General features: G+C 42.0%; 2 protein-coding genes across 4 annotated transcripts in view; both read right to left on the reverse strand.

The window, feature by feature from the left end:
- LOC134202619 (uncharacterized) overlaps positions 1-26,651 on the reverse strand; it is a 708,184-nt gene that overhangs the window by 300,073 nt on the left and 381,460 nt on the right. The gene's annotated exons all lie outside the window — the stretch shown is intronic.
- Positions 77-13,047, reverse strand: LOC134202608 (uncharacterized). The gene is made up of 3 exons (XM_062677635.1): positions 12,689-13,047; positions 1,523-1,939; positions 77-506 (listed from the first exon to the last, which is right to left on the reverse strand). Exons 2-3 carry the CDS (start codon positions 1,916-1,918, stop codon positions 81-83), a joined length of 822 nt encoding a protein of 273 aa, XP_062533619.1. The 5' UTR covers positions 1,919-1,939; positions 12,689-13,047; the 3' UTR covers positions 77-80.

Consider the following 26,651-nt stretch of genomic DNA (forward strand, 5'->3'; position numbering starts at 1 on the left):
TACCATGTGTTATGTCTGTTGGTCTGTGATTATAAGTAATAAGGAAATTTACCGACGCAAATACTCGTGACTACAGAAAACTATAACATATCATCGTCCTCAGGTTTTTCGATTTCACGCTCCATTTTTTTGATCGACAGTTCCAACAGTTTACATTGGAGCTCATATTTTTTCTTCTTCAGGTGTCCTAGCTCTCCCACGTATTCTCGTAGGGTATTGAAATTCATCCGCTGACGTTTATTGTTTCGCACGACGCCCGTACTTTGTCCTCCGAGAGATGTAGTACCTTCACCGGGACCGGGAGCACCTGTACTGTTGCGACCGCCGGGATCACCCGTGTTTGCCCCCCCGAAAGCGGCACCTTCAGTGTGATTAGTGTCTTCTCCGCCAGCTGCGATACCCGACGAATCACCCAGTTCGTTCGGATCGCCTCCGAGGGAAACAAATTCTTCGAAGCAATCAGCGAACGCCCGAGAACTACCTTTACTGGTAGATGCTTGAGGTTCCTGTGGAACAAAATAAATAAATATGTATTCATTTTACAGCAGTTGATTAAACAATGAAAGTATAGGTTGTTCAGTTCATTTTCAGTGCAAAGGCGGAAGTATTGTTATTGCTTCATGATTTTTACGGCGAATCAAAACGCAATAAATGAAATGTATTGGATTCGTTCTAGAAACGGATTTAATACAGTCCCAATCTTGCCCCCAATAAAAAAGCAACAAAAAACTCGCATGTTTGCACTCTGTGGGTGACGGTTATCGAATTAAATAGCTTCAGAAGAGAACACTCCTTGAAGTCACTTGAAATGTTTAACAAAAATGAAAGTTGCCAACATAACAACAAGAACATCATTCAGAATCAGTGTAAAGGGCCCCCAAGAGCCCCATACGCCTATCACTGGTGAACAAAGCTCGTGTGCTCTTCATCGAAGCTTAGAACCGGTGTTAGGGCGCAATAGTTAATGCGAGCATATTTATAGTTGGTTAGTTACTGCAAATAAATTCTTTTTCTAGTCCCTATAATCAAGCAGGTATCTCAAGCATACAACATCGTTATATTGCTGCATGATTGAGTGTTTGATTTAGATAAAATATCGAAAACAAAAGTGTGCATAAACATTGCCTCGCCATAACAAAAAGGTAGTGGAGAATTAACACTGATGTTTTCATTTTAGAACCAAATCCAGATGTCGCACATGTCGGGGTAGGGCTTCAGTACTCCGCCTTCTCCCCCTGAGGGCCCCACACGCTCCGACGTGTTGTACAACTTTGACTCCGGATCGGTCGGAGTGAAGTCGGAGCGTTTGTGGGCAAGTTGTACTGTCCAACAGTCGTACAACTTGCTCACAGACGATCCGACTTGGCTCCGACCGTAACAAATTTCCTGGGGGCGGAGTCAAAGTTGTACAACACGGCGGAGCATGTGTGGGGCCCCTAAGAAGATCCTCCTTGCGCAACTTTCTAATCAGAAACTTAGGTCTTAATATGTAATTGAAAGTTATCTGGTTTTATATACTAACCTCGTTGAAATAAGTGCTGCTGCTGTCGTAGGGGTTACTCAGTGGCGTTACTTCCTGCTGTACCAGTGCATAAATTGGATTATCGGGGTTCCGCTTCATAGTAGCTGCGCCACCTCCGGTACGAAACAAATCTGATTTTTCTTTCGCAAGTTCTTTTTTCAGTGTTGACTTGGTGTTTTTGTAGTAGTTTTTCAATTGATCGGCATTACGAGGGTGTGACGCTGAAGCTGAAAACTCAGCTGCAATTTTGATCCATGCTTCATTTTTTTGTTTTGTTGTAACACCGTCAGTCTTTTTGTTTTCAATGACATTCCTGAAACGGAACACTAGTTCCGTAAGTAATTCCACATCATCCTTCGTAAAATTTTTTGCTCGTTTTTTGTCCGCACTTGCCATTGTTTTCAGATACTGAAAAACCTAAAAAAAATACCATGTCATTACAAAAATATTTTCAAATATTTGATCAACCTAATTTTCGAAACAATTGTTTCCAACAACTCGTTAACTATGTTACTGATCATTATAGTTGAAAAATAATTTTATTTGTTCCAAGAAGTTCCTCCAGGTAGTCCCCCGGAAGTTCCTCCAGCAATACCGCCGGAAGTTCCTTCATTAATTACTCCGGAAGTTCCTCCAGGAAGTTCTCTAGGAATTACTCCGGAAGTTCCTCCAGGAAATCCTCCGTAAGTTTCTCCAGGAATTCCTCCATAGGTTCCTTCAAGAATTCCTCTGGTTGTTCCTCCAGGATTCCCTCCAGAAGTTCCTCCAGCAATATCTTCAGCAGATCCTCTAGTAAATCGTCCGAAAGTTCTTCCAGCAATCTCTACGTAAGTTCCTTCATGGCTTCCTCCGGAAGTTTCTCCAGGAACTCCCCCGAAAGACCTTCCAGGAATTCCACTGGAATTTCCTCCAGGAATTCCACTGTAAGTCCCTCCAGGAATTCCACTGGAAGTTCCTCCAGGAATTCCCCCAGAAGTTCTTGCAAGAATTCTTCCGAAAGTTCCTCTATTAATTCCCCCGGAAGATCCTCCAGGAATTTCCCTGACAGTTCCTCCAGGCATTCCCAGGAAGTTCCTACAGGAATTTTCCCGGAAGTTCCTTAAGCAATTTCTCCGGAAATTCCTCCAACAATTCTCCAGCAGTTCCTCCATGAATTTCTCCGAAGGTTCCTACAAGAATTGCTCCGGAAGTTCCTTCAAGTTTTCCCACAGAAGTTTCTCCAGGAATTCTCTCAAAAGACCCTCCAAGAATTCCCCTGTAGTTCCTCCATGAATTCCCCCGGAATCTCCTCCAGGAATTCCCCTGGAGAAACTTCCGGAGGAACTCTTGGAGGAACTTCCAGGGAAATTCCTGGAAGAACTTCTGGGGGAATTCCTGGAGGAACTACTTGAGGAACTTACAGAGGAATTCATGGAGGAACTTCTGGAGGAATTGTCGGAGGAACTTCTGGAAGTTCCTCCAGGAATTCCTCCGGAAGTTCCTCCAGGAATTCCTCCGGAAGTTCCTCCCGGAATTCCTTCGGGAGTACCTTCAAGAAATCCTCCGCAAGTGTCCCCCCAGAAGTGTCTCCAGATATTCCCTTGGAATTTCCTCCAGGAATTCTTCTTAAAGTTCCTCCGGAAGTTTCTTCAGCAGAATTCCTTGAGGAACTTTAAGAAGAATTCCTGGAAAAAATTCCAAGTGAATATCTGGTGACACTTCTGGGAACTCTCTCCGGAAATTCCTCCATGAATTTCTCCGAAGGTTCCTACAAGAATTCTTCCGGAAGTTCCTTCAGGAATTCCCCTAGGAGTTTCTCCAGGAACTCTCCCAGCAGATCCTCCAGGAATTCCCCTGGCAGTTCCTCCATGAATTCCTCATGAATCTCCTCTAAGAATTCCTCTGAAAATTTATCAAGGAATTCCCCTGGAGAAACTCCCAGGGGAATTCCTGGAGGAAGTTCCAGGGAAATTCCTGAAGGAACTTCCAGGGAAATTCCTGGAAGAACTTCCAGGGAAATTCCTGGAAGAACTTTCGGAGGATCTCTTGAAGGAACTTCCGGAGAAATTCCTGGAGGAACTTCCGGAGAAATTCCTGGAGGAACTTCCAAAAATTCCTCCATAAATTTCTCCAGAGGTTCCTACTAGAATTCCTCCGAAAGTTCCTCCAGAAATTCCACTGGAAGTTCCTCCATAAATTTCTCCAGAGGTTCCTACAAGAATTTCTCTGGAAGGCCCTTCAGGAGTTCATCTAGAAGTTTCTCCACGCATTCTCCCATAAGATCGTAAGAAAGTTTCTCAAGGAATTCCCCTGGAAAACTACCGGAGGAACTCCTGGGGGAGCTTCCAGGGGAATTCCTGGAGGAACTTCCAGGGGAATTCCTAGAATTATCCTGAAAGTTCACCCAGAAATTCCACCGGAAGTCCCTCCATGTATTTCCCCGGGTTCAACAAGAATTCCTCCGGAAGTTCCTCCAGAAATGCCTCCGGAAATTTCTTCAAGAGATCCTCCGGAAGTTCCTCCAGGAATTCTTCCGAAAGTTCCTCCAGGAATTCCCCTGGGAGTTCGTCCAGGATTCTGGGGGAATTCATGAGATACTTCCAAGGGAATTCCTGGAGGATCTTCTGGGAGAATTCCTGGAGAAACTTCTTGGGGAATTCCTGAAGGAATTTCTGGAGGAATTCCTGGAGGAACTTCCACAGGAATTCCTGAAGGAACCTCTTTCAAGAATTTCCATGAAAGTTCCTCCATGAATTCCCCCGGAATTTCCTCCAGGAATTCCAGAGGATGTCTTGAAGGAACTTCCGGAGGAATTCGTTTAAGGACTTCCGAAGGAATTCATAGAGGAACTTCCGAAGAAATATCTAGAGGAACTTCAATAGGAATTCCTGGAAAAACTTTCGGAGGAATTCGTAGAGGAACTTCCGGAAGAATTGCTGGACGAACTTTCTGAGGAATTCCAGGAGGAACTTCCGGAAAATTTCCTAAAGGAACTCCCGGAGGAATTCCTAGAGGAACTTCCGGAGGACCTCTTGAAGGAACTTCTGAAGGAATTCCTAGAGGAACTTCCGGAAGAATTGCTGGACGAACATCTGATGGAGGAACTTCCAGTGGAAATCCTGATGGAACTTCTGGAGGAATTCTTAGAGGAACTTTTTAAGGAATTCTTAGAGGAACTTCCGGAGAAATTCCTGGAGCAACTTCCGGAGGAATTGCTGTAAAAAATTCCGGAGGAACTTTTGAAGGAATTACTGGAGGAACTTGCGGAGAAATTCCTGGCGGAATTTTTGGCGGAACTGTCAAAGGAATTCCTGGGAAAACTGCCGGAGGAACTCCTAGGCGAACTGCCGGACGAATTCCTGGAGGAACTGCAGAGGAATTCCTTGAGAAACTTCCGAAAAAAATCCTGGAGGAACTTCTAGAGGAATTCTTAGAGCAACTTCTGGAGGAATTTCTGAAGGAACTTCCGAAGAAACTCTCTTAGGAACATCTGTTGGAGGAATTTCCAGAGGGATTCCTGGAAGAATTTCAGGAAGAATTCCTGGAGAAACTGCCAGAGGAATTTCTGGAGGAATTCCAGGAGGAACTGTCGGAGGAACTTCCGGAGGAGTTCTTGGAGGAACTTCCGGAGGAATTCTTAAAGCAACTTCCGGAGGAATTCTTAAAGGAACTTCCGGAGGAATTTCTGGAGGAACTTCCGGAGGAAGTTCCAGAGGAATTTTCGGAGGAACATCCAGGGAAATTTCCCGAAGAATATCTCGAGGAACTTCCGAATGAATTTCTGGAGGAACTTCTGGAGAAACTCTTGTAGGAATATCTGTTGGAACTTCTGGAGAAATTTCCAGAGGGATTCCTGGAATAACTTCAAGAGGAAATCCTGAAGAAACTTCCGGAGGAATTCCTGGAGGAACTTCCGGAGGATTTTCGGAGGAATTCTTGGAGGAACTGCCAGAGGAATTCCTGGAGGAACTTCCGGAGGAATTCTTGGAGGAACTTGCGGAGGAACTTCCGGAAGAATTCCTAAAGGAACATCCGGAGGAATTCCTAAAGGAACATCCGGAGGAATTCCTGGAGGAATTTCCGGAGGGATTCCTGGAGGAACTTGCGGAGGAATTCCTTGAGAAACTTCAGAAAAAAATCCTGGAGGAACTTCTGGTGGAATTCCTAGAGGAACTTCCAGAGAAATTCCTAGAGAAACTTCCAGAGGAATTCTTAGAGCAACTTCCGGAGGAATTCCTGGAGCAATTTATGGAGGAATTCCTGGAGGAACTTCCGGAAGAATTCCTGGAGGAACTTCCAGAGGAGTTTGCGGAGGAAGTTCCAGAGGAATCCAGAGGAATTTCCGGAAGAATATCTCAAAGAACTTCCGGATGAATTCCTGGAGGAACTTCCGGAGAAACTCTTGTAGGAACATCTGTTAGAACTTCTGGAGAAATTTCCAGGGGGATTTCTGGAAGAACTTCAGGAGGAATTCGTTGAGCAACTTTCGGAGGAATGCCTGGAGGAACTTCTGGAGGGATTCCTGAAGGAACTTCCGGAGGAATTCTTGGAGGAACTGCCGGAGGAATTGCTGGAGGATCTGCCGGAGGAATTTCGGGAGAAATTCCTGGAGGAACTGCAGGAGGAATTTTTGGAGGAACTTCCGGAGGAATTCTTGGAGGAATTTCCGGAGGAATTCCTAAAGGAACTTCCGGAGGAGTTCCTGGAGAAACTTGCGGAGGAATTCCTTGAGAAACTTCCGAAAGAATTCCTGGAGGAACTTCTGGTGAAATTCCTAGAGGAACTTCCAGAGGATTTCTTAGAGCAACTTCCGTAGGAATTCCTGGAGAAACTTATGGAGAAATTCCTGGAGGAACTTCCGGAAGTTACTTACTTAAATGTTACTTACACACTTAGCTCATTTTACAGTATTCGGTAAATTTTACCGAAATCTCAACCGCTGAACTGTTCGGTAAATTAATTTACAGATTTTTTGTAATTTTTTCCATTGCTCAACTGTCAAAATCACCGAAAATCAGTAAAATAATTTACCGAACAGTTCAGCCACAGATAACAGATATTTAAGCTAGAACAAATTTTATTGAAAATCCTGTGTAAACTTTTGAATTGATATACGTTGGCCCACTACTGCCATCTACTCAACTGATTGCGGCAGTACATACTGACGCAGCTGATTAACAACCGTCGAACGCAGCCAATGGATTTGACAGCCGCATTCGGGCTGCGTTTTCAATAACAATGATCCTTGCGCCATCTCCAATCGATTGCTAAACGCGGTCCCAATTTAAAATACATTTGAATTAACGGTTGCCGATGTTTACACACGTTTCGGATGCCAGCCTCAATATCTGTTATCTGTGGTTCAGCGGTTGAGATTTCGGTAAAATTTTACCGAAGTCGGCGATTTATTTTAAGTGTGTAGGTCCTTTTGAAAAGTTAAGCGAGAATTCCTGGAGGAACTTAAAGAGGAATTTGCGGAGGAAGTTCCAGAGGAATTTCCGGAGAAACATCCAGAGGAATTTCCAGAAGAATATCTCGAGGAACTTCCGGCGAAACTCTTGTAGAAACATCTGTTGGAACTTCTGGAGAAATTTCCAGAGGGATTCCTGGAAGAACTTCCGGAGGAATTCTTGGAGGAACTGCCAGAGGAATTCCTGGAGGAACTGCCGGAGGAATTTTTGGAGGAACTGCCGGAGGAATTTCTAGAGGAATTCCTGGAGGAACTGCCGGAGGAATTCCTGGAGGAAATTCCGGAGGAATTTTTGGAGGAACTTCCAGAGGAATTCCTGGAGGAACTTCCCGAGGAATTCCTAGAGGAACTTGCGGAGGAATTCCTTGAGAAACTTCCGAAAGAGGAGAAACTGCCGGAAGAATTTCTAGAGGAATTCCTGGAGGAACTGCCGGAGGAATTCCTGGAGGAAATTCCGGAGGAATTTTTGGAGGAACATCCGTAGGGGTTCCTGGAGGAACTTGCGGAGGAATTCCTTGAGAAACTTCCGAAAGAATTCCTGGAGGTACTTCCAGAGGAATTTCCGGAGGAATTTCCATAGGAATTCCCGGAGGAATATGTCAAGGAACTTCCGGAGGAATTCCAGGAGGAACTTCCGGTGGAATTTCCTGGAGGATCTTCCGGAGATATTCCTGGAGAAATTTTCAGAGGGATTCTTGGAAGAACTTCAGGAGGAATTCCTGGAGAAACTTCCGGAGGAATTCCTGGAGGAACTTCTGGAGGAATTCCTGGAGGAACTTCCGGAGGAGTTTTCGGAGGAATTCTTGGAGAAACTGCCGGAGGAATTCCTGGAGGAACTGCCGGAGAAATTTCGGGAGGAATTCCTGGAGAAACTGCCAGAGGAATTCCTGGAGGAACTGCCGGAGGAATTCCTGGAGGAACTTCCGGAGGAATTCCTTAGGGAACTTCCGGAGGAATTCCTTAGGGAACTTCCGGAGGAATTCCTGGAGAAACTTCCGGAGGAATCTATACCATTTAGTCGAAAGACATTTCGTCGAATGACATTTAGTCGAATGACATTTGGTCGAAATGACATTACGTCGAATGGACATTTGGTCGAAAGGACATTTAGTCGAAAATGTTTTTTTAATCCACCTGATACGCAGGACATTTGGTCGAATGACGTTTGGTCGAAAGGACATTTGGTCGAATTGACATTTAGTCGAAATCTGATTTTAGTATGAAAAATTTTCGTACATTTGGTCGAATGACGTTTGGTCGAAGCGAGTTTTCGAATTGAAAATCTTGGTAAATTTAGTCTAACAACGTTCCGTCGAATGGCTATTTGAAAGAAAAGAACTTTAGCCAATAACAATAAAAAAATAAATGATTTATTCGGGTTTTCTAAAAGTCACATAATTATTGCTCCAATATTGTCCGAAGAATGATGGGTCCATAAAAAGAATAATTAATACGAAAACGGTGAATATCCCGAGAATATTTCCGACTGGATATTGATATTGACGAATCCCTTTAACCGACTACGATGAATCTATACCACATGGTCAAAAGAAATTCAGTCACCATTTCACCAGAAATTCATATGACCATTACTGCTGCTAACCGCAAGTCGAGCACATCTGTATATGGAGGCCCATATACAGATGTGCTCGACTTGCGGTTAGCGGCAGATTAGGTCGGAATTAAATTTTCGGCCAATAATAAACGAATTATGGTTAGAAGACAATTTCATTCTGAAATAATTATTGTATAAATATTGAGTGAAAGAAATAGTTTCAATGAAAAGAATAAGAAAACCATTTTCATTCGACCAAATGTCCCTTCGACTAAACGTCCTTTCGACGAAATGTCATTTGACCAAATGTCATTAGACTAGCTGTCAATCAACGAAATGTTCCAAAGCCGATTACGATGAAGTAGAAACATTGATGTCATTGGTTTTTGATAATGTGCCGAAAAAATAGAGGGTATTTCACCATCAGTACTTAATATTTTGCTATTTCTGTAGGTTTTCAATTTTCTATAATACACCAGAGTCTCCAGAAGTTTCTTTAGGTCGGGTGAAAAATCCTCATTGACATCCATATTCGTTTCTTCCGCTCATCCGCACTTCCGCTGAACTTCCTCACGTCGACTGAATTCCTCCTATCAGTTTATCCATGAATCTTGTGGATTATTTATTCAAATTCAACCAAAAATCTATTGACGAATAATCCATTTAACCAATTACCTATTACCAACTACACACTTTCAACATTCGACTAAATTTTCATTCGACTTAATGTCCTTTCGACTAAATGTCCGTTCGACTAAATGTCCGTTCGACTAAATGTCCATTTGACTAAATTTCCATTCGACTAAATGTCCATTCGACTAAATGTCCATTCGACCAAATGTACTTTCGACTAAATGTCATTCGACTAAACGTCATTCGACGAAATGTCATTCGACGAACTGTCCCAAAGCCCTTCCGGAGGGATTCCGTGAGGAACTTGCAGAGGAATTCCTTGAGAAACCTCCGAAAGAATTCCTGGAGGAACTTCTGGTGGAATTCCTAGTGGAACTTCCAGAGGAATTCTTAGCGCAACCTTCGGAGGAATTCCTGGAGCAACTTCCGGAGCAATTCCTGGAGGAACTTCCGGAAGGTTCCTGGAGGAACTTGCGGAGGAATTCCTTGAGAAACTTCAGAAAGAATTCCTGGAGGAACATCCAGAGGAATTTCCGGAAGAATATCTCGAGGAACTTCCGGATGAATTCCTGGAGGAACTTCCGGATGAATTCCTGGAGGAACTTCCGGAGAAACTCTTGTAGGAACATCTGTTGGAACTTCTGGAGAAATTTCCAGAGGGATTCCTGGAAGAACTTTAGGAGAAAATCCTGAAGAAACTTCCGGAGGAATTCCTGGAGGAACTTCCGGAGGAACTTCCGGAGGAATTTTCGGAGGAATTCTTGGAGGAACTGCCAGAGGAATTCCTGGAGGAACTGCCGGAGGAATTTCTGGAGGAAATTCCGGAGGAATTTTTGGAGGAACATCCGGAGGGGTTCCTGGAGGAACTTGCGGAGGAATTCCTTGGGAAACTTCTGAAAGAATTCCTGGAGGTACTTCCAGAGGAATTTCAGGAGGAATTTCCATAGGAATTCCCGGAGGAATATGTCAAAGAACTTCCGGAGGAACTTTTGTAGGAACTTCCGGAGGAATTCCTGGATAAATTTCCGGAGGAATTCCTGTTGGAACTTCAGGAGGAATTCGTTGAGAAACTTTCGGAGGAATTCCAGGAGGAACTTTCGGTGGAATTTCCTGGAGGAACTTCCGGAGATATTCCTGGAGAAATTTCTGGAGGAACTTCAGGAGGAATTCGTTGAGAAACTTTCGGACGGCTACAAAGCAAGACCATGCTGAGGGTGGCTGGGTTCGATTCCCGGTAAAATGGTAAATGGATTCCCTGGCTTAGAAACCTCGCAGTTAATAACTGTGGAAGTGCTTAATGAACACTAAGCTTGCGAGGCGGTTCTGTCCCAGTGTGGGGATGTAATGCCAAAAAGAAGAAGAAGAAGTAGAAGAAGGAGGAATTTCTTGAAGAACTTCCAGAGGAATTGTTGAAGGAAATTTCGGAGGAAGTGGAATTTCTGAATGTTCTTTCCGTGGAATTTCTGTAAGTTCTTCTTCTTCTTCATTGGCATTGCATCCACCACTGGGACATTGCCGCCTGGCAGCTTTGTGTTCATTGAGCACTTTCACAGTTATTAACTGCGAGGTTTCTAACCCAGTTTACCATTCCTGCATTCGTATATCTGGTGATGGTTAAACTGCACCCAAAACATTCCGTGATCAACGATGAACGGTACCGACGACCGCCTCGACTTCTGATAGCAAAATAATGGAAAGTCATCGCAAGTCATATTTGGAATTTTCTTTTCAATTTGACCATCACGGGATATACTCCCTTGTAGTCGGTTTCGGAATTCTGTGCAACCCGGAATAACTCCGGGATCAAGTGGCCAATCCTAATTTTGATTCAATAATCATAATCTAGGAACCTATCCGGTTCTTCTGAGAAAAAATCATTTGAATCGGCTCAGAAAAACCATAGATATTAAATTTTTTATGTTAATTTTCATCCCTACCGTCAGACGTATACCGGATAAGGGTTAATGTCGCCTACAATGTGATATCCCAGATCTTTACTGTACGGCAAATTCTCCAAAAAATCCATGAATACCAGGCTCCAATGCACCATATTTTTATCGACTAGATGGGCGGCATACAACAGTATAAATCGCATAAAGCTATGGATGATTATGGACTAGAGCAGCTTCCCTGGGAAGCTTACCAGGCTGAATGGTGTACGAACACTCAAATTCGTTCGAATCGCTCCGGGGACTTAGACAAGGTGATGGACTTTCAAGCCTGTTGTTCAACATTGCGCTACAAGGTGTCTGCCAGAGTACGATTTTTTTTTACAAATGACATGGATGACATGGACATTGTTGGCCTAACATTTGCAAAAGTGGCAGAACTGTTTACTTCCTCCTGAAACGTGAAGCAAAAAAAGTTGGACGGGTGGTAAATGCACCGAAAGTAAATACTAGCCTGTGGAACCGAGCGCAACAGGGCCCGCATGGGAAGCAGTGTTACAATAGCCGGGCCGGCGATCCTTTGAGGTGGTCGATGAATTCGTCTATCTTGGATCCTTACTAACGGCTGATAATAATGTTAGTTGTGAAATACGAACGCCCACCACCTGTAGAATTCGGGCATACTACGGGCTTCAGAAAAAACTGCGGTCAAAAAGATTCACATCCGCTTCAAATGTGTCATGTACAAAACGCTCATAACGCTCTACGGGCATAAAACTTGGACCATACTCGAGAAGGACTTAGCACTCGGAATATTTGAAAGACGGGTGCTTAGGACCATCTGTGGCGGTGTACAAGAAGACCGTGTGTGGCGGCGAAGGATGAAGCACGAGCTCTACGGCGCACTCATTATGTAGAAGGTATTTAGCTACATCCGATACGTTGGGCAGGGCATGTTGTAAGAATACAGCAACCCTGCAACGATGGTGTTCGCTTCAAATCCGACAGGTACAAGGCGTGCAGCGCAGCGAGTAAGGTGGGCCAGATGCAGAAAGACTTGACGAGCGTGGGGCGCAACCGAGGATGGAGTGATGCGGTCTCGAATATTGTGGTGTCAAATTGTTGATTCAGTGTTATCTGTTTTGATAACAAGTTTAATAAATGAATGAATGCCCTGCAGGCACGCCACTTCGTGAAGGACGAACTCACACTGGAAGTCTAAGGAAGGTGGGGTACATAGTGACGGTACATGGAGGGAGCTAATTATGAATCACATAAGCTTTCAACAGAACCATAATTTTCCCAACATGAAAATGGAATTACTGCGATGGGCGTACCAAGCAAGTTGGATCGATCGAGTGAAACACGATGCGCGGACGCAGCATCTAATCTGCATGATAAGTAATTCTCTACGGATCAATGAATAATTCATTCACACATGCCATAGTACAAATCGTTTCACACGACGCTTGAGTGGATTTATTCATAACTTCTAGTATTCTGAGTAAACTTTTGGGAAATAATTGTTCTTTTCCACAAGTCTCCTGTGATTATTTGTTTATGTATGTTTTAGGAAATTCACTCAGGCATCGTGCAATATGATTCGTACATGGGTAATGAAATTTATAAAATTCACTCACCTGCAACACACTTTTTCTTTAGCTCTTCCTTTTTTAACAAAATTTGCTTCCTCCGAGAGAAAAAAATAACTTTTAAACGCTTTTTTTTTACTTTAATTTTGTTGAAAAGATGAGAATTGAAAAATCACATCCGATGCTAATAAACAAAACAGTTCAAAAAAATCTAGCGGTACAATCGTAAAGTACCGTAGGGATAAATATTGTCCAAGTTGACATTTATTCCGTTCAATTGTTCATAAATATTTAACGCAAAACAGGAAACTGTACTCATTACTTGACTCATTATTAAAATCTCAATTGAAAACAAAAATAAATATTCTGAAATACATATTTATACCGAAAGAAAAATATAACTAAATATTTTTTAAAATTGAGCGTTTTGGAAAGTTTGGAACAAATTTAGATTTGGCATTCTGACACACATACGTTCGTACTCTCTTGTGTTCTACACATAAAGTGGCTGCGTTCTTATATTTTAATACTGACTTTTGTGCACTTCAATACTGGATTATCTGAAATCCGTATTAAAACTAATATTATCCTCGTTGGAGCTTACCGCCATTAGTACCGGACACTATTGCATCAAATGTTCAATTATTGTTCAAATGTGACTAAGTTCCTGTTACATGAGTAAAGGCATCATTCAGAATAATCATATTTTTACGTGCTTCAAGCTGTAAATATTAAACATTGTTAGTAGAGCTTATTTGACTCTTCAACTAAATTTTTCACATCTCAATCCAAATTCTCACCTTTTTGAATGTCCTCTTCAATTTTTGTTTCTGCTAATTTCTGTGGCTTTCTCAGCAAGAAGAAACAAATGAATTGAAGTAAGTGTAACAAAACAGGTGTAAAAAATGGCTATAAAAAATCTCAATGATCGAACACCACAATTACATGGTACATCTAACAAATCATCATTATCAAAACATCAATATTTTTAGCATTTTTATTCAATTTCAAATTTTGTACAAAGCTTACCACACCAAGATCTGATATCCCATGCCGTAAAAAGCCTTTTCAATAGCTTCTTTTTGTACTTAATAAGTTGAAGGAGCGAGCTCTGCAAGTATCGTTTTAAGAAGTGTCCGGCATTGGGAGGTCTCCTGCGCTGGGAGATCTCCCCCTAAATAGTTAATGAGCCGCCTCACGAAGCGATCTTTCACATACGGGGCGATTTCCATACAAACCTGAAACTGCTCGTACTCAGTTAAATTACAACCACTTCAGTTGAAAATTTAGGAGGTTCATCAAAACAGCAAATGTTATCATTCAAGCATAGGGAAGCAAAAAGTCAAAATTTTAATCAAATTAATTATTATCTTATGATCTGCTTTACGTAGTTTACGTCGGGCGGTCGTATCTTGTATATAACCCTTCTGATTTTTTCTGTAAAGGAAAGCCAGAAAACTTGAGCAAATGGTTTCTGAGAAAGGATCATATCTTCCCTTGCATTGAACCGAGCGAACCAAATGCTTGAATTGAAAGAAGGAGTCATATCCTCTCTGGCTTCTGCTGGGCAAATGCATCCTTTGAAAGAAGGGATCATTACTCCCTTTTCTATAAGCCGAGAAAATGCCCTAATTGAAGGAAGAAATCATATCATCTCTTGCCGTCTGCCGGAAAAATGCATCCTTTGAAAAAAAGGAAAATATCTTCCCGTGCCTTAAACCAAGCAAATTCCTATTTGGAAGAACGAACCATTTAGACTCTATGACACTACCCATATATCCATTACCCATAATGCCATTACCCCAAAGGCTACTACCCAGAACGCCATTACCCTGAATGAGCCAGTACCCCAAGTAGTCCTTTTCAAGTTTATAGTTTATTTCAGTGAAAAAAAAATAACCAATAGAAATTTATTTATAATTGATGTGAATGATTACTACTTGTTTTACGACTTATTCAATAGCAGGGCGACTCCAGTTGAGTAAATAACACAATTACAAGAGTTTTTATCGTTGATCCTTACTTCGAAAAATACCCTTTTACAAGGATCACCGTGTTGGACTCGCGATTCGTTTCATCAAACTCGAACTGTTTGAAAACAGTATAGAACGAATAGTTCTCGGTCCAAAAACTCTCATTACATATCATGTGCTACCTTTGAAGACTGTTTAAGCTGAGGTGAGAATTTCGAAGCACGTTCTCATCTAGAGATGGGCGTTCAGATCCGGAACCGTTGAAATGATCCGGATCTTTGAAGTGAATGAATGATTCGAAGCTCACTTTTTGAAAGATCCGGTTCACCAGATCTACAAATTATCTAACCTTTTGTAAGAAAATGACAAAATAAAAAGTTTATTGTAGGTTCACTAGACATGTTATATATTTTTGTGAGTGAGATCTGGGTGAAAATATTGTCTGTTCGGGTAAGACTGTGGTCTTGAATGACAACCGTTTTACCATTTTTCATTCTCACTACTTTTTGATCCAAAGATTCGATCCGTATGAAAGATCTGGATCATTAGACTGAATGAGCCAGATCTGATCCGTTCAACAAAGTGATCCGTTTTGCCCATCTAAATTCTCATCCTCAATGCGGGGAGCTGGAGGAAATTTTCGGAAAAAATCGCTTTATATCAAGCGTATTTGCGTTCATTAAAAGAAGACATTATCAACTCTCAACGCATTCATTTAAAGAAGGTGAAATAGGCAGATAATTTCTGATCTGAACTTTATTTTAAAAAATAATTGAAAACATCTCTCTCATAATGTTAAATTGACAATAATTATAAATAATTGAACATATTATGCATAAGCTCCAAAATCGGTGATTACACAACTATTATGCCAAATGACACCTATGCTAAACGGCCATTATGCCAAACAGCAGTTATGCCAAACTACCTTTATTCCAAACGGCGTTATACCAAACGACTTTATGCCAAATGATCTACCACCGTTGAAAATTGTCTGATGCAAATATTCTAGGTTCTCCAAATTGTACAAATTTTTGCGATTCTGATTCTTAAGACCGAATGATTTTTTTTATTTTCGAACTATTACTTTAAAGTTTAATTTGAATTTCATTCAGGAATTGAAACGCAACATAAGTAATTCACCCGGCATCAATATTTCAGAAAATGTGGGAATTTTCAGGAATTTAAAGGGTTGTTTCTATGAAACCTAAAAAAAATCCTATTATATTATCTTTGTTATCCTAATCTGAAATTATTTTAGAATTACAATTGCACTCCTTTGGAAATACATAAACTTCTTAAAATTTCCACAGATATTGTTTTAGTAATTCCTTCGAAAATACCTTCTGAAAGTCCATCGGGACTTTCTTTCTTTCCATCGGAAATTCTTGAACAAACTGCCTGAGGAACTCCTGGTGAAATTTTTGAAGGCAATTTCGAAGGAATTTCAAAAAGAATTTCGAGTTCGCCATCAATCGTATTTCGCTTAAGACGCGGAACGTTTTCGTGAGCCAAAATTACGTGAGACGTGAGAAGTGAGACACTGTAAAAAGTGAGTAGTGAGACCCCAACAAACATTGGGAGCTAATAGAGCGTTTATTGCCAAACTAAACTAAAAACAGTATTTTTCACCAAAAAACTAGCTTATTAAGCTTAAATTGTTTGTTGGGACGTCTAACTATTCACTTCGCGCTTCTAACTTTCTACAGTAAGAAGTAAAACACTTCTCGCTGTGAAAAATTTGAAGCAGGAGTGAGTAGTAGGACGTATCACTACTCACTTCGCGCTCCTCACTTCTCACAGTGAGAAGTGATAAATGAGGAAAGAGAAGTGAGACGTCTTCTTTCTCACTCCCCATTTATCACTTCTCATTGTCAAAAGCGATAGGCGCGAAGTGAGTAGTGAGACGTCTTACTACTCACTTCACACTACTCACTTTTCAGCGTGAGAAGTGGGAAAAGAGATGGGAGTAGTGAGACGTCTCACTTCTCACTTTCATCTCTCACTTCTCACTGTGAGAAGTGAAAAGTGAGAAGTGACTAGTGAGACGCCTCACTTCTCACGTCACATTACTCACTCTCACAGTGAGAAATGGGAAATAAGTAGTGAGAAGTGAGACGTCTCACTTTCACACCTCATTTTTCACTTTTCAAATGACCTATTGGCCGAATGTCCTATTCGGCCAGATGACCCTTTCGTCCAAATGACCCTTTCGGCTAAACAACTTTCGGTCTAGTGGCCATCGACCAAATGGCATTCGGCCGAATAATATTCAGCCAAACGGCCCTTCTCCTCACGAAAAAATCATTTGTATGAAAGGAGGCTTCCAGGCCTCTTGAGAGGAGGCTTCCAGGCCTCTTGAGAGGAGGCTTCCAGGCCTCTTGAGACGTGGCTTCCAGGCCTCTTGAAAGGAGGCTTCCAGGCCTTTTGAAAGGAGGCTTCCAGGTCTCTTGAAAGGAGGCATCCAGGCCTCTTGAAAGGAGACTTCCAGGCCTCTTGAAAGGAGGCTTCCAGGCCTCTTGAAAGGAGGCTTCCAGGCCTCTTGAAAGGAGGCTTCCAGGCCTCTTGAAAGGGGGCTGCGAGGCGTCTTGGGAGGAGGCTGCCAGGCCACTTGAAAGGAGGCTTCCAGGCCTCTTAAAGGAGGCTTGCAGGCCTCTTGAAAGGAGGCTTCCAGGCCTCTTGAAATGAGGCTTCCAGGTCTCTTGAAAGGAGGCTTCCAGGCCTCTTGAAAGGAGGCTTCCAGGCCTCTTGAAAGGAGGCTTCCAGGCCTCTTGAAAGGAGGCTTCCAGGCCTCTTGAAAGGAGGCTTCCAGGCCTCTTGAAAGGAGGCTTCCAGGCCTCTTGAAAGGAGGCTTCCAGGCCTCTTGAAAGGAGGCTTCCAGGCCTCTTGAAAGGAGGCTTCCAGGCCTCTTGAAAGGAGGCTTCCAGGCCTCTTGAAAGGAGGCTTCCAGGCCTCTTGAAAGGAGGCTTCCAGGCCTCTTGAAAGGAGGCTTCCAGGCCTCTTGAAAGGAGGCTTCCAGGCCTCTTGAAAGGAGGCTTCCAGGCCTCCTGAAAGGAGGCTTCCAGGCCTCTTGAAAGGAGGCTTCCAGGCCTCTTGAAAGGAGGCTTCCAGGCCTCTTGAAAGGAGGCTTCCAGGCCTCTTGAAAGGAGGCTTCCAGGCCTCTTGAAAGGAGGCGTCCATGCTTCTTGGGAGGAGGCTTCCAGGCCAATTGAAACGAGGTTACCAAGCTTCTGAACTTTTCGAAAAAAAAAAGGCTTCTGAATATCTTGAAAGGAGTCCTCCACGTCTCTTGTAAGGAGGCCTTCGAGCTGCTTGGAAGAAGGCTGTGCTGGTTGTGAAGGGCATGATTGTATTGGATTTACTAATCGCTTTGCATATTATGTACAAAACAAAGTTTTGAAATAAAAAGTGTATTTTTTTTTATTACCAAAACTTTATCAATAAATTTCAATTGAAATTGTTATTTGTCCGCCATTACGAATTTTTGTTCGAGATACCCCCTAGGGTCAGCGAAAGTACCCCCAGGGGTACATGTACCCCAGGTTGAGAACCGCTGAGTTACATTAATAGTCATACTAAAACCTTCCCATAGCACATTTTACATTCATTAGAAATGCTTTTGTTGTTTTTAGCCACATGACAGAAAATTTCTGAAAATTTGACGATTTTGACAATGAAAAATGTCTTTTGTCGCCACATGTCGCCGCTACTTTACATGTATCACGTTTTAGAGTACCATCAGACCTTTTAGGGAGCGTCGAAAAAGTTTGCACATACTTTCACATTTCCAAGTTAGAGCCATTTGAAAAAATGTCTAATTCGTGGTAATTTTTTATAAGAAAAGTCAAAAAGAGCACTAATAGGGTCATATGTCACACCATTCACGTTTCTTTGTATTAAATGCTGAAATCCTCGTCGTATAAAACTTGTTGCGAGAAAATCAGATGGGTATAAGTGCCAAAAATGTATTTTTTCCTGTACACTTTATGAAATTATAGTATTTTGAGCATAATTTTTGAAAGCGTTGATCTGTAAAGCTCATTTTTCAAGAGAAACACGTGAAGAAATCGTACGCTGAATACATTAATAATAACTCCGGGCCCAAGTGTCCAATCTTAAATTTGAGTCATAACCTTGGAACCTATCTGGTTAAAAGATATAAAAAAATATACAAATCGGCTCAGAAACGCCGGAGATGTGCAATTTTTAAGTTAATGTTTACCCCTCTCGTCAGACGTATACCAGATAAGGGTGCAGAGTCCACTGTCAAACACATTTTTGGCAGGCCTCACAGGTAGCACCTGTTCACTGACCCTGGAAACAAGAAGTTGTCAAATCTAAGGGGCATCTTCATTTGGGTGAGAATGAAAATTTCTGTAAATTTCATCTCAATCGTTACATGGTTCTTAAAAAAACACTTTAAATGTCGACGGGCAGCAACATGAAATAAGCCACTGTTGGTAAGCATGGTAAATTAGACCTTCACAATTTAATGAACCTGAGAAGACTTTTACCTCAGAACCGTTAAAATCGCCTTTTGCGCCTCCCAGCCCATCTCTCCTGTGATGTCTATAGGAAATCGGAAATGCAAAAAAAAAACATAAACGGAAATTCATTGTCCCTCGGCGAAACGAAAGGAATGCTCACTGGCACTCAGAATTTAACTTTTGAATGTAATTTTAATTAAATAACATTTCGCTCGGTCTCTGCCTGACGACGACGTCGGCGACAACGGCAAAGAGAACGATAATGACAATCACTTTCACTCCGAACTCTAAAAGAACCAGCCGAGGCGGGTGTAAAATCATTTCCGCTTTCGTCGGCTGTTACTGACGACGACACCAACAACGCCCGAGTGGATCCGGAAAAGGCACCAGGAATATAAGTTGAACAAAAGTTTCCATTCCTGTCGCCGGTAACGACGGGAAGTCGAAAGATTACAGCATGGGATGGAAGGGGGGGAGGACCCATTGTTAATAATCTCATTCGGATTAACTTTTTGCAACTGATATCCATCTAATCATGGAATTACATAGTTCTATCAAGTAGATGACTGCCTTGAATAGTATGATGCTAAACTATATTTGACGATGGATTTTACAGTCAACCTACATCAATGAATCGCCCACAGATGAGGATGGTTTGAACAGCAGATGTCTACCAACTTTTTCGAATGTATTGTAATTCACTTTAAGGTTTTGTACACCGATTATGTTCTTTATTGAATTATTAATTTAACCTATTGAATCTTTTTTTTTAATATTTATTAGGGATATTTATTAAACCGATGCGACTAGCAGTTGTTAGTTCCCTTTTTCAATCTCATTAGTTGGCCCGCATAATTTGAATGAAAAGATAACTCGCTGCTTCATAATTGTAATGTACTAAAAAAGCTTTGTTGCTCGAGAAAGGCGATAGAATGCAATCTATACAATTACAATTAATGAACACCCTCCAGCTTGAAGATTGGCACTCCAATTGTGCACGTTTCTAAGAATCGTTTGACATCCGAAAGAAATTCGAGCTTTGCGATGTATGCTTTTTTTCTAATGTTACTCTTGATTTTCATCCAAAGATTGTGGCCTCCGTAAGTCCTAATGGCGTTATTTTTTCGACCTCGATAAGTGTAAATCCATTCATATTTTGTTAACGTCGTTGTGGCTTTCCGACGAAATAAACGAAACAAGTGTTTAATTTAATTTGAATTTAAAATTATGGCACGATTCAGAAGGAAACTTTTTCACCAATATTAGCAATTTGCTATTTTACGAACCACAGTGTTTTTGCTTAGTAAAATCCAACTTTTGACTTTCGCAGGTACAATGAGGGTAACATAATTTTCTGGATATTAAACTTGTAAGCCGATTCCGGTAATCGAATTTTAATCAAGGTTGTTGTTACACTTCGGAACAACGCAGTACATTGACTTGAAAATTTGATACCCATCGATCAATGTTTTATAAAACTTCCATATTCGGCGATGAAAAATGGCTCTGACTTTCATCTTCCCTAATCCGTTCTAATCCCGATCCTTCGGAGAAAGTTTTCCGCTGCCAATGACAAGTAGGAAAGTAAAGCCCATCCCTCCAAACGGTCACCCACCCACCAGCAGAGAACAGTAGCCGGTCTCATTTGACGGATTTCCTGCAAAGCTACTTCTCGGGTTCCCATTCTTACACCACGTTCGCCGGATGAGGGTAAGTTTGGATACTTTAGCTGGAAGCAAAAGGTATCGTCCTTTCTCTGTGTCTTCTTTGTTCCGACCGACCACACAGCAAGTGCGAGCAGTCCGTCACGTCAGCGCCGCCGTTGATTGAGTTAGTCCACACAAGACTGAAGTGAATATGCGGATGGATGGAGGAAAGTACTCGAAGCTGCTTTGAGCTTTTGAGGATCAAAAGCTGCCAGCTCAACTAAAACTGAATTATCTAATGAGTGGGTTTTATCCCGGCATCAATTGTTCGACTAAAGAAAGCAATTACTTGTACGGTATCTATTTTATTTAAGTACAGAGTCGACGGTAGCAATGCTTTAGTGATGTGAATTTATTGTCCATTTTAAACCAGAATTTGACTCGTTAGAACACATGACTGACTGTTTAATTATTATTCCAGTTTTTCATTAGAAAAACATTTTTGACGAAGGCATTGACTGCGTGCTGAAATATTCTATTGCTCAGGAGATTCAGTACACCCAACCGGCGGTTGATAGATTTTCTAACAATTCTGTGTAAGAATCTACCAAAACCTGTATAAGAGCTGGGTATATGCGAAATTGTTAGATTTTATACAAAAAATGAAAGAAAAGCTTACAAAATTATTATATTCTTATACAATATTTGTATAAGAATCTAGCAATTTCGCATATACCCAGTTATACAGGTTTTGGTAGATTCTTATACAGAATTGTTAGAAAATCTAACAACCGCCAGTTGGGTGTACGAAAAAGTTATTCCTGCATGTGTTGTACAACAACAACTCCGATGTGTTGTACAACTTTGGCTCCACCCCCAGGAAACTTGGTTGAGTCGGAGTATTGTCGGATCGTCTGTGGGGAAGTTGTACGACTATCGGACGGACGGTTTCAAAGTTGCAAAGTTGGTCGGATGAAATCAAAACAGTTTGATTTTGCTCCGACTTGTGGTGGGCGGAGTCAAATGTTGTACAACCAAGTTGCATTGTGTGTGGTGTTGTTGTACAACACTGTTGCTTTCAATTCTTCTGGTGGAATACCCAGGAGCAGAAAGTGATGGGAATGCTCCTATAACGCCAGTAGATATTCCTTCAAGAATTTCAGAGTCGGAGTTTTTATGAAAAACTCATATGAACCTTATTTAAAAATACCTCCACTATCTGGAGATTTTTTCTGAGATTTTCGACGGGAAATTCTGTGATTGAGTAGGTAATGTTTGTTGAGTTGGAGAAGTAATTTAAAAAAAGTTTTAGGGTATTTTCTGGAGGAACTCCAGAGAGAACTTTTAAAGAACTTCTCAGAGGCATTGATTGCGGAATTACTGATAGAATTTCCGAGGGAGCATATCTTAAAAAATCTGGGGATGTTTTCGGAAGAATTCACGCTTGAAATTTTGAAGAAACTTTCAGTGGAATTCATTGACAGATTCTCAGAAACATTTCTAGAAAAATTTTGAACGATTTCCTATGGAAAATCCACAGATTGAAAAAGGAAAAAAAAACGTTCGAAAACATTTCAGGAAGAATACATTGAAGACTTTCAAAAGGAACTCAAGGAGGACTTTCCGGAATAATTCCAAAAGGCATACATGGAGGAACTCCTAGAGGAACTTCCGGAGCAATCCATTGAGGAACTTCCGAAGGAATTCCTTGAAGAAATTCCGGAGAAATTTCTGGAGGAGCTTTAGGAGGAATTCCTGTAGGAACTTTCGGAAGAACTTCCGTAAAAATGCTTTGAAAACTTCCGGAAGAAACTCTTGCATAACTTCGGAGGAATTCCTGAAGAAATTTTTTATGGAATTTCTGGAGCAACTTCTGGGGGAATTCCGGAAGGAACTACGGAGTAATTTACGAAGGAATTTCTGGAGGAGCAATCGGAGAAATTCCTGGAGGAACTTCCGGAGAAATTCCTGGAGGAACTTCTGAAGGAATTTCTGGAGGAACTTCTGAAGGACTACCTGGAAGGAATTTCCAGAAGGAACTCCAGGAGGAATTACCGGAGGAATTCCGGAAGGAACATCCGGAGGAACTTACGGTTTAATACCGGGTTGAACTTTCGGAGCAGCTCCTGGAGAAGCTTTCTGAGGAATTCCGGGAGAAACCTTCTGAGAAATTCCTGGAGGAACTTCCAGAGGATTTCCTGGAGGATATTGCGAAGGAACTCCGGAAGAACTCCGGGAGGAATTTTCAGAGGAACTCTGGGAGAAACATCCGGAGGTATTCCGGGAGGAACATCTGGAGCAACTTCCGGTTGAATTCCGTGTGGAACTTCCGGAGCAATTACTGTAGAGGTTTCCTGAGGAATTTCGGGATGAGGAATTCATGGAGAAACTTCCGGAGGAATGCCGGGAGGAACTTCGGAATTCCTGAAAGAACTTCGTAACTCGAAGAGGGACTTTGAAATTCGGGGAGGAATTTCCGGAGAAACTCGTAAGGGAACTTCCGAAGGAATTCCTGGAGGATTTTACAGAGAATTTCCTTGAGGAATTTGCGGAAGAACTTTGGGAGAAATTTGTGGAAGAACTCTGGGAGGAATTTCCGGAGGAACTCCGGGAGAAACATCCGGAGGTATTCCCGGAGGAATTCCGGGAGAAACTTTCAGAGGAATTCCGGAAGGAACTTTTCAAAGAATTCCGGAAGAAACTTCTACAGGAATTCCAGGAGGAACTTCGGAACTCCGGGTTGAGCTTCCGGAGCAATGCTTGAAGGAACTTCCGGTGGAATTCGGAAAGTACTTCCTGAAGGAATTTCAGGAGTAATTCGGGAGGAACTTCCGGAGGAAATCCGAGAAGAACTTTCGGAGGAATTCTGGGAGAAACTTGAATTTGGAACTCTGGAGGAATTCCAGGAGGCACTTCCGGAGGAATTTCGGTAGGAACTTCCGTAGGAACTTTTGGAGGAATTTTGAGAGGAACTTCCAGAGGAGTTCCGGGAGAAACTTCAGTTGGAATTCCGGGAGGAACTTCCGCAGAAATTCCAGGAGGAACATCCGATTGAATTCCGGGTGGAGCTTCCGGAGCAATTCTTGGAGGAACTTTAGGTGGAATTTCGGTAGGAACTTCCGGAGGAATTTCTAGAGGAATTCCAGGAGGAACTTCCAGAGGAATCCCGGGAAGAACTGTTGGAGAAATTCTGGGATGATCTTGAACTGCGAACTTCGGAGGAATTCCGGGAGGCACTTCCGGAGGAATTCTGGGAGGATCTTGAACTGCGAACTTCGGAGGATTTCAGGGAGGAACTTCCGGAAGAATTCCCGGAGGAACTTCCTGAGAAATTCCTGGAGGAACTTCCTGAGGAATTCCTGGAGGAACTTCCAGAGGAATTTTCGGAGGAACTTGAACTTGGAACAATCCAATTCTATTTTCTGGAGGAACTTCCGAAGCAATTACGAGAGGAACTTCCAGAGGAATTCCGGGAGGAGCTTCCAGATAAATTCTGGGAGGAACTTATGGAGGAATTCAGGGGAAGCTTCCGGAGGAAACATCCGGAGAAATTTCCGTGGGAACTTCTGGAAGAACTCCAGAATAAACTTCCCAGGAACTCCGGGAGAGACTTCCGGAGAAATTCCGGAATAAGCGTCCAAAGAATTCCTGTACGAACTGTGAAAATTCGATTCCAATGCAATTCATATCCACTTCCAATCCCAATCCAATCACGATCAAATACAATTTCAACAAATTTCAATCACATTCCAATCACTAAAATTTCAGTAACATGCCATTCACGTTCCAATAAAATTCAATTCAATCCACAACCAATCTAATTCTAATCCCATGCCAATTCAAATCCAATCTAACCTTCCTAATGTATTAGAAAAAAGTTACACATTGTGCATTGGGGTCCATTTGGACCCAAGATTTCATCTCGATCACAATAACTCAAATTTCAACCGATTTTCGATCTTTAGGCACCAAACGAAAGCTGTAGGTTCCAATAACAAGCCCACGGGGTAATTTATCCAGATTGACCACTCTAGTCCCCGGAGAACCTGTGCTAAAGAGGTACTGTTTGAGCTTCTCAATTTGGCACCAAATTTTCGAGTTTCGTGTTATGAAACATAAAATGGCTTGCAAATATGTGCTCTGATGATCCCAACAGTATTTGCTATATTGTATATGCCATTTCTGGACAAATTTATTCCTCGAGCGGTCATCGTAAAGCCCTCTGGAAGATTCGGAACTTCCGTAAAATGGCCAATTCCAAAAGTTCATCCCAGAGCTTCGCGATTTTTTTAAAAACCATTCATTCTGGAATATTGTGGGTGCAACAGACACAATTAATTGCATATTATTCGGCAACTCGGCCGTACGAAAACCATTTTTTTGTTAAATATCTTGGCTGTGCATATGCACAGCATATGTTTCGAAATGGACAAATTGATATGAAATTTGCGAAAAAGAATCCACGTGTCTTGGAGGACTCGAACCCTCAACCTCCTACTTTCTAGATAGGCGTGATAACCCTACACAACAAGACCACATAAAGGTCTCGTTTGCGGAAAAGCCATCAGAATCCAAGTACCAACCTCCACCGCGGTTAGCTCTCTTTTTTGCAAATTGAATATCTTTCGGATGCTTGATTTGCCCAATCTCCACATGTGCTTTACTGTTGTATATCCACAGCCAAGCGAGTGCACATTGTTTATTAAACGAGAGGACCGCACTCCATGCCCCCCCATGGAGGGCACTCGGATTCTGATGACTTTTCCGCAAACGAGACCTTTAAGTGGTCTTGTTGTGTAAGGGTTATCACGCCTATTTAGAGAGTAGGAGGTTGAGGGTTCGAGTCCCTCCAAGACACGTGGATTCTTTTTCGCAAATTTCATATTAATTTGTCCATTTCGAAACATATGCTGTGCATATGCTCAGCCAAGATATGCAACAAACAGTTAAAGCCTTCTGTGACCCCAAAATGTCCCAAAAACGGTCCTCCGGAAGATCCGGAACATCCGTAAAATGGCCAATTCTAAAAGTCCATCCTAGAGCTTCGCGATTTTTTTAAAACCATTCAATCTGGCAAATTGTGGATGCAATCAATAGTAAATGTCTTCTGTGCCCTACAAATGTTCCAGAAACGGTCCTCCGGAAGATCCGGAACATCCGTAAAAGTGGCCAATTCCAAAAGTTCACCCCAGAGCTTCGCGTTTTTTTTATAACCATTCATTCTGGCAAATTGTGGGTGCAACAAACAGTTAAAGTCTTCTGTAACTCCGAAATGACCCAGAAACGGTCTTCCGGAAGATCCGGAACATCCGTAAAACGGCCAATTCTAAAAGTTCATCCTAGAGCTTCGCGATTTTTTGGTAACCATTCATTCTGGCAAATTGTGGGTGCAATCAATAGTAAATGTCTTCTGTGACCTACAAATGTTCCAGAAACGGTCCTCCGGAAGATCCGGAACATCCGTAAAAGTGGCCAATTCCAAAAGTTAATCCCCGAGCTCCGCGTTTTTTTCGTAACCATTAATTCTGGCAAATTGTGGGTGCAATCAATAGTAAATGTCTTCTGTGACCTCCAAATGCCCCAGAAATGGTTCTCCGGAAGATCCGGAACATCCGTAAAATGGCCAATTCCAAAAGTTCATCCCAGAGCTTCGCGATTTTTTGACAACCATTCATTCTGGCAAATTGTGGATGCAACAAACAGTTAAAGTCTTCTGTGACCCCAAAATGTCCCAGAAACGGTCCTCCGGAACATCCGTAAAAGTGGCCAATTCCAAAACAATAACCATTCATTCTGGAAAATTGTAAGTGCAATCAATAGTTAAAGCCTTCTGTGACCTACAAATGTCCCAGAAACGATCCTCCGGAAGATCCGGAACATCCGTAAAATAGCCGATTCTAAAAGT

This window comes from Armigeres subalbatus, chromosome 1 (assembly GCF_024139115.2).
Source record: "Armigeres subalbatus isolate Guangzhou_Male chromosome 1, GZ_Asu_2, whole genome shotgun sequence".
Taxonomy (NCBI): domain Eukaryota; kingdom Metazoa; phylum Arthropoda; class Insecta; order Diptera; family Culicidae; genus Armigeres; species Armigeres subalbatus.

Coding starts and splice junctions, on each gene's coding strand:
- LOC134202608 (XM_062677635.1), bottom strand. CDS start 1,918: ATGGCAAGTGCGGACAAAAAACGAGCAAAAAATTTTACGAAGGATGAT. Junction 507..1,522: donor GCAGCACTTATTTCAACGAG/GTTAGTATATAA, acceptor TTTGTTCCACAG/GAACCTCAAGCATCTACCAG.